At 43.7% G+C, this 9133-nt stretch overlaps 1 protein-coding gene across 1 annotated transcript in view; it reads right to left on the minus strand.

Moving 5' to 3' along the window:
* The window catches only part of LOC118405985 (mesotocin receptor-like), a 60061-nt gene extending 53626 nt beyond the window's left edge, over positions 1 to 6435 (minus strand). The window contains exons 1-3 of the mRNA XM_035805839.1: positions 5886 to 6435; positions 1293 to 1518; positions 327 to 581 (exon numbers count right to left, since the gene is read on the minus strand). Coding sequence (XP_035661732.1) covers positions 327 to 581; positions 1293 to 1518; positions 5886 to 6112 — 708 coding nt within the window. The 5' untranslated portion in view covers positions 6113 to 6435. The remainder of the gene's footprint in view (positions 1 to 326; positions 582 to 1292; positions 1519 to 5885) is intronic.
* Between the last annotated feature and the right edge of the window lie 2698 nt (positions 6436 to 9133).

Raw genomic sequence — 9133 nt, forward strand, 5'->3', positions numbered from 1 at the left:
TGAGGATGAAAGAAAGATCTTCACAGGCAGTAGACCTCCAAAGAATGACGTTCCTGTTGAGATCAGCAGAGACCCACTAATCGTTGAAAACGTGGGACATTTCATCAGCCATTGCCTCCAAAGAAGAAGTCAAACCTCCCAGTAAAGAATGTAGAATCATGCACGAGATATCTGTATAGAATAGACACTTGCTCATTTTTTTACTGGCTGTACCTTGCAATTAGCCTACGGGCATCGATTTGCAAATAAATTATAAACATATTGTTTGAGTTAGAGAACCATTATATTACAGAACACTTTTTTATCAGGTAAACATAAATAATTACCTCATCCAGGTTGCCGCTCTGGAAGCTCTTCCACACTTGTCTGCAGATCAGCACATAGACGAACGCGATGATGAGACAGGGGACCACGAACAGAGCCAGGCAACACCAGGTCACGTAGGCCCTCTGTCCCCAGCCTTCCTCGAAATGTGCCCAACAGTCATACGTGTCGCTACCTTCTACCACCTCCACCAGGGAGAAGATCTGGACTTGCGGCGCGGCGAAGAGGAAGGAGAGACACCAGCTCAACAGGATGACCTGTAACCAAGAGATACATTCAGGGTCTTTTGGGTGCCGCTGGAAGACTATATCATGCTCCGGTCACAATTGGAAAATTGGGCCCGGCCGGCTAGTTTTCTTTGCTTTTTTTAAATTGGTCTATTGACCGCAGGACGTGGAAGACTGATTGTATTGCTGCACCAACAGCCGGTGAGACTACGTGACTGGTGAAGTGAGATATATTTTCGAGCATGGTCGGGCCCCGAGATTCTTTTAAGCCTGAGTTAAAATAAACCCGGGACCTGCTAACAAATAGACGAAGTGACCTAATCATAAAAAGACCGTTTGACTTCTTTTCTACATAACAATAATAGACTAATCGACCGAGACGGGTGCCGATACCGCCTACCAGGCATTTATGATTCGTAACTCGAGTCACGTGTCTTTAAGTCACGTGTTTAGAGTAACTGAATCATCACTCCTGAAGAAGGTCGACGGATGTGCGACTGAAAATTCGAGGTAAGCAAATTTTGGTGTTGTATGACAGTGGAAAATCTTCAATATGGATTACATCAACACAGATGAGCTTTCATGCTAATAGACTTATTACGATTACACGTCTAGTATGTGATAGTCTGTGTCTTCTAGCATGTGAATAACATGGGACCATTTTACCACAGCTTGCATACACACATCAATTTTACAACAACAACAAAAAAAACATGTATAAGTTTTTAAAGATATACAGACCCGCTTGGGGTGTTTGGACGTCTTGGTCAGTACGGACATCGGGTGGCAGATGGCCGAGTAGCGGTCCATGGCTGTGGCCACCAGGACGTAGGATGACCCGTACAGAGAGGCCAGCTGGAAAAACTTGACCACTCTGCATGTGACGTCATCGGCAAGGAATCGGCCTGTGACGTCCCAAATTAGCTGGGGGAGGATGTTCATCAGCGCAACAGCCAAATCTGCAATACTGGAAATAAATAGTAATATGTTGATTACAAGTTCTTTTCCGAGGGCTAATTGCAGGTACAAACAACATGTATAATAAGGAGAATACAAAGGAGCTAGGAACTACATTCTATGACAATGCTGTGCTACTGAAATCGAAGTGTACATTATACTGGTTTTGTTGGGTTTGATTTCTTCTTTTTAGGCAGTGGAAGACGAATTTACCCACTTCTTTTATAATGTCTGGGTTCTTTGATTTCAATAATAGGATTGATTTCTCATTGTCAGGGATAGTTGGAAAGTAAGCGTGTATTTTGGATACACTCATAGATAGTTGGTTTTTTTATATCATCCTAAAAAGAACAATAAAAGACAAAACGTAATGGTCAGGTGGGTTCGTGTGGTGTAACCGCAGGTATCTGGCTCAGAACCTAGAGGTCCCAAGTTCGAATTCTGTCATGTTGCCAATCTTATACCCTTAGGAAATGCACTTTACATGACTGTTCCTCGCTCCTCCTCTTCCCTTTCATTAGCCTCTATAGCAGGCTCTCTGCGGGCCTTTTTCGTCTTTTTTGGCTCATGATACATTTTTGCTGGCCGTTTCTTTTTCTGTACTAGGTCGATTGGCCATTGGCACCGTATGGTCAAGCTTCCATGGCCTTGAAGTCACGGGCTGCACTTGACTAGACGCTGTGCCTTTGGGAAAGGCACTTTATACCAATTTCCTCAACCCTACTCAGGTGTAAAAATGGGTACCTGACTTCGGTTGGGGAGGTAAAAGGCAGTGGAAGGAGAGGGATGGGCTCCACCTTCCAATACCGTACCCTAGACACAGTGGACAATAACACACTGTACCTACAGCCTCAAAAGGATATGGGACTACTTTTTTGATGGTCTGGAAGAGGGTCGGCCATACCTTACAAATGAGTCAGGGCGCGGTTACGGGCGTCGTATCATTGCCGTAGGAAACGAGGTCAATTAGGCAAATTGACAAAATCATTCGCCAAATCAGCTCCCATTACGTTTACCCCGAACCACACAAATTTTCAAAACATTAGATCAAATCATAAATATTATAATAGTGTTATACACCGAAAGGATGTAGCAATTTAGAAAAGCGTAGATTGATCCCATAGTTCCTCAAGAGTTTCAAGATAAAAATGATAATAATGCAAATATTTGACGGACATGCTGCCATTCTCTTATTGGTCGATTTCCTAATTGTCATGCTATCATTGGTCGAACTACTAATTATGATGGACAGTCTTTTGTTTGCCATATTGGCCTCGTTTTTCTATCTGTCATATCCGCCGCGTGAAAAAGGTGTATTGGAACCAGAAGCTCAATTATTAGGCTAAGTACTGTAAATGCAGAAATGTTCGCGGTGGATTAATGTTCGCGGTTCTCGCGGCGGCCGCTTCACCGCGAATTTAAAACCACCGCGAAAAGTCCATTTTCCCGCTCCCGCGAAATTAAATCCCCGCGAACTTAAATGCATTTACAGTACTATCATTTACCATCTCTCTGTGTACTCCATGCGTTGTGTACTGTAAATACATTTAAGTTCACCGGGATTTAATTTCGCGGTAGCGGAAAAAGGACTGTTCGCGGTGGTTTTAAGTTCGCAGTAGCACTGTTGTATCCAACTTTCGTCAGTATCTAACTTTCGTAATATGCCGAATCCTGGATATCCAGGAATCGTCCTGAGCAGAAGGACGATTCCTGGATATCCAGAAATCGTCGCAAACAGGACGTTTCCTGGATAGACGACGGTGTTTATCCAAAACGTGTACGTGGGGGTGGAGCTTCCTGTTTTCGAGGGAGGAGACTATGCGGAGGGCGGGGGCATGTTGTTTTTGTCAGAAAGCCGCTATCTTTGTATCTCCCGGCAAGAAGATCGTGTAGTTTATTCTGTTGATCCTGGTGTTACAGAACTTAAACGAATGTTGATAATGATACTTTGATGTTTACATGTTACTTACGTATCAGGCCCAAAATTCTTTTTGCGTAATGAATTAACAAATGGCAGTCAAGATGGGATAAAGTTACTGTTGTTTTCCGTATAGCGACACATTCACGGTAAAGTGTTAATAGCATCCAGATGGTGTCCCTTTGTCACACAAGGCCTGGTCCACATCCTGGATATCCACGATACGGCTTGAACAGGAGGACGAATCCTGGATATCCAGAAAACGGCTTGAACAGGAGGACGCTTCCTGGATATCCAGAAAACGGCTTGAAGAGGCTCAGGACGAATCCTGGATATCCAGAAAACGGCTTGAATAGGCTCAGGACGAATCCTGGATATCCAGAAAACGGCCTGAACATGAGGACGATTCCTGGATATCCAGAAAACGGTCTGAACGCCTGACGAAAATAAGGAATTCTCCCGCCATTTTTGATTTGCGAGCAAGCGGTCACTGTGGGTCACGCACGCACCGCAATGGTATCCTGCACCGCGGGTGTCCCGTAATACTCTGAACGCATGTCTAACGACAACCGTTGTCCACAACGATAGACAATAACAGTCGCACGACTATATATGTGTTGTGTGTTTGAAGTTGTTTTTCGTGTAGCGTCACATTCTATTTACGTGTTAGTAGCATTCAGATGACGTCCTATCATGGGGAGGGTAGCGGTCACTTCCGGGTTTTAATCTCTCGCAACTTGAGTCTGTCGAGGTCTCACGAGGTCGACCCATATATGGAAACATGGGCGTGCATAATAATGTTTTCTGTCCTGTCAATCACCATGATTGACGGCACCGGAAGTACGAATCCTGGATATCTAGTTTTCGTAAGTTTTTTTGACGATTCCTGGAGCCGCCGAAAAGTAGATGCGACAAGCACCATTCACTGTAGTCTCTTACTGCCATGGAAAAATGTTTGCGGTGGTTTTAAGTTCACGGTAACTTTACAACGCGAAAACCACGAGCATAAAAACAATTTCTATATTTACAGTATTATCCTTTCTGTCATTCGTATCACGTATCGAATTGCGTATCATCTATATTACACGGGGACATCGAATAGACCAATATAACATCACGTTTATTAGGCGTCTGATTGATTGGAATGATCAGGGTCCTTAAATGCCTACCACACCGTCTAGTCGTAAATGAAATACTTCCACCAATGTGGCGACAGTACGTGAGCGTTTGGTGTAATGAAGTCGGAAGGCAGAGAGTATACGGAATCTTTTTATTCATCGGTTAGTCTACTTGTGATGATGAATACCTCGGTTAAAACCGTAGACAACGTTTGTTGGCATCAACTGTCAACTGTGCATAACGTTTTTACTAAAGTTGGTTATACGTTATCATAATTCTGACGGTTACGCTTAGGCCGCCATATTATAAAAAATGGTGAATTCTAAAAGATGTAGCAAGACATTAACGTGAACACCTTCATTGCATGTTAACATTTGTGCGTGTGTTTCTGCGTTTGTGTGTGTGTGTGGATGTGTGTGTGTGTGTGTGTGTGTATATGTGTGTGTGTGTGTGTGTGTGTGTGTGTGTATATGTGTGTGTGTGTGTGTGTGTGTGTGTGTGTGTATGTGTGTGTGTGTGTGTGTGTGTGCGTGCGTGTGTGTGTGTGTGTGTGTGTGTGTGTGTGTGTGTGTGTGTGTGTGTGTGTGTGTGTGCGTGTGTGTGTGTGTGCGTGTGTGTGTGTGTGTGTGTGTGTGTGTGTGTGTGTGTGTGTGTGTGTGTGTGTGCGTGTGGCCGTGCATGCGTATATGTGTGTCTTTAAGAGGCTGAGTTCAAAGATTTCCAAAGAGACAAGAGAAATAGTCAGCAAGTCAGTATAGCTAACAAAAATAAAAATCTAACTTTGATTTAGTCTTTTATCAAGCAAATGGCCTGCTCATATTTGCTTCTTGTTTTTGTATGTTTAACATAAATACCAATGACCGGGCAATATACTCAATGTTTTACTAACAAGAAATACAATAGAAAAATGTGCATTCGTTGCCGTCTGCGGATACACACACTCACAGAACACACAGACTCAACGCAATACCTCCATTTGATTCTTAATGTAGATGACAAATAAACGATCTACACAAGGTGTTACTAACCAGCGATGCGTAAGAAAGCGATGCATCCGTCTGTGGTGCCATTCACAACACAGACAGACAGACTCACTAACACACACAAACACACACACACAGTACCTCCATTTCACATGGAGGTAATACACCAACAATGTACTGAGTACACGAGGTTTGACTAACCAAAGATGTGTGAGAAAAAGGTGCATCCGTCTGTGGTGCCATTCACAACACAGACAGACAGACTCACTAACACACACAAACACACACACACAGTACCTCCATTTCACATGGAGGTAATACACCAACAATGTACTGAGTACACGAGGTTTGACTAACCAAAGATGTGTGAGAAAAAGGTGCATCCGTCTATGGTGCCGTCTGCTGTGGTAGATGTCCGCCAACACGCACAGGTTCCCTCCTAACGCTAGAAAAAGCATCGCGCCCAGGACTCCCACTTCTATCGTAGCCAGAGTCTCGTCTCTTCTCCACCCTGGGATAGCTGTGGGGTATGTCTGGTTCGTACCGTTCCCTAACCCGAAATTGTTGTCCCCGCTTCCTTCCATTTTTCCCACTTGTCAATGAAAAGAAACCCGGAGCAGTGAAACGTTATTGTGTCCTAGTTTCCTACCGCTTTTTATGCATTCAACGCGAAAGTGGTATCGCCGCTACCTTCCATGGTCCTTACTTGTCAATGAAAAGATATACGGAGCGTTGAAACGTACGTTTGCTGTCCTCGTTTTCCACCGCTTTCTACTGCACATCCAAACCGAAAGTGTTGTCCCCGCTAACTTCCATAGTCTCCGCTTGTCAATGAAAAGAAATCCGTAGCGGGTAAACGCTTGGTGTCCTCGTTTTTCTCTACCGCTTTCTAGGCATCCAACGCGAGAATGTTACCCCCGCTTCCTTCCATAGCCCCCGCTTGTCAATGAAAAGAAACCCGTGGGTGGAAAACGTATGTGTGAAGTCCTCGCTTCCTACACATCCAACGCGAGACTGTTGTCCCTGTTACCTTTCAGTCACCGCTTGTCAATGAAAAGAATCCCGTGCGTAGCGGGGCAAACGTTGTGGTTTTTTTCTACCGCTTTCTACACATCCAACGCGAAACTGTTGCCCCCGCTATCTTTCATAGCCCCCGCTTGTCAATGAAAAGAAACCCGTGGGTGGAAAACGTACATGTGGTGTCCTACTGTCCTACGGTTTTCTTCACATCCAACCAGATACTCTTGTACCCGCTAAATTCCATAGTCCCTGCTTGTCAATGAAAAGGAATCCGTGGATTGAAACGTTGGCGTGGTGTCCTCGCTTTCTACCGCTCAGGTTCTAAGCATCCAACGCAAAATTGTTGTCCCCGCTACCTTCCATAGTCCCTGCTTTTCAGTTGTGAGAGTCCCGGAGAGGAAAAACGCGTAGTATACTCGGTTTTACAGCTTTCTACACGTCGACAATGACCTCAACGTGAAACTGTTGTCCCCGCTGCCTTTCATAGTCCCCGCTTGTCAATTATGAGAGTCCCGGAGAGGAAAAACGCGTCCTGTACGCGATTTTACAGCTTTCTACAGTCTGAAATTTACCCCAACGCAAAACTGTTATCCACGTTACCTTCCAAAGTACCAATTTTTTTACTGTCAAACACCCGGAGCGTACTGCGCTTGGTTCCACCACCGTCTACATGTCGCGAACGAATCTGCAGCTAGCTTTCTTTAACAAGATTTATAGATAGCTCGATAGGTAGTTGAGTAAGCGTCGTTTAAATTTTCACGACAAACTCGCTCGGGTGGCTATACAACACGATGAGGCCGAAACCCAATTAGGCACCGGCGTCTCTCATTGGTCAAGATTTATACCGTTGGAAGATTGACGTATGGTAGTAACGATGGCAACAAGACGGGTAGGCATGATTGTTTAAACGTCCATAGTCTGAGGTTTCAAACTATAGAAACGTCATAGGCAATGAATATAGGAAACATCTGAAACTTTAATCATAAGCATAATTAGGAGCATTTCAGGTCACAGAAGACATACTTTCAATGCATTGGACGTTTTGCATGCACAGGGGTGACGCCTGGTGGTTTTTGTTCGCACTGCACTCATACATGGTTCTGTCCTTGGTGCTGAATATGTAATTCAGAGAATGTATTACAACTCATTATTGGAAGTTGTCAATACATGGCTTTATTTTAAGACAATTATTACTTGAGCATTTCTAGATTTTACATTATATACAGATAAAGGTGATATTTCAAAGATTACACGAATAGCTAAGGAACGTACAGCATTGTCAATGCTAACAAAAATGGATCTTTTGCATTTTAGACACCACAGATGCAAAGGGTTGTTATCTACTGCGTCTTGAGTACAGTATTGGAAGGCAGAGCCCATCCCTCTCCTTCCACTGTCTTTTACCTCCCCAACCGAAGTCAGGTACCAGTTTTTACACCTGGGTGGAGTACGGAAAGTCGTGTAAAGTTCCTTTCCCAAGGGCACAGCGTCTAGTCAAATGCAGCGAGGACTCTAAGCCGTGACTTCAAGGCCATGAAAGCTATATAAATAGATCTATTTCGTGAATGCAGCCAAGGTTTGGGGTCAATAACCCCTTATGGTTCCATTTGCGATGTCAATGAACTCTAGGTCATAAATGACGGCTTAGATTTTGGTACAGAGAATTTTCTTTCCTTTCGCTAGCCTCCAAAGCTGGCTCTCTGGGGACTTTTTCCGTCTTTTTTTTTTTTTGGCTCATGATACACTTTTACTGGCCGTCTTATTTTGTACTGGGTCGCTTGACCATTTTTCCCGTATGGTCAAGCGACCCAGTACAAAAAGAAACCGACAGCAAAAGGTATTTTGAGCCAAAAAAAAGACGGAAATGGGCCCAAGAGAGCCTGCTATGGAAGCTACCCTTTTACGACGTAATTGTTAACCTTGACATTTTGCAACCACGGTTAGGAGAAACTGTTTTTAGATGTACTTCATTATGTATCTAGGACAAGTCGTGACTCATACACTGACTCATACCCGGTGAACAGCAAATCATCGGAGGCCATTTTGATTCTATTATATGGATGACGTCTTCACGCAAAACAATTTTCGTCCGTTTCCCAAGAAAAACGATTTCCACCATACTGTTTATCGTACAAAGCAGCTCCAAAACCTGTATGTGCCGTAAATTACAAACGGAATATCGGAAAACGGATACTAACGTTAGTGTCGTAAAATAATTCAAGGACAAAGATGTGAAAGAACAAAAAATGAAGAATCTGTTGTCTGGTAACGTTATACCATACCTTCCCGACTGCTAGTATTTAGATTTCAAAATGAAGCCACCCTTTTCGCTTTAACAAGCTTTTTATTAAGATGCCGGCAGCAGTTTGGGGGTTCCCGGAGGATGTCAGCCATATGATCACATCAACATGACCAAATGGACCAGCAAAATATGATCACATTGGCTACACAGGCCATGCGTTGGATGTGTTTTGACAATGACATATATGTACGTTTAACAAGTAGTGTATGTTCTACCACATGTACATTGTGTGACACATCACAGCTCCAATAAGACGTGCTGTTAACGGCTTATTATCATACAA

Source organism: Branchiostoma floridae, chromosome 18, assembly GCF_000003815.2.
Source record: "Branchiostoma floridae strain S238N-H82 chromosome 18, Bfl_VNyyK, whole genome shotgun sequence".
Classification (NCBI taxonomy): domain Eukaryota; kingdom Metazoa; phylum Chordata; class Leptocardii; order Amphioxiformes; family Branchiostomatidae; genus Branchiostoma; species Branchiostoma floridae.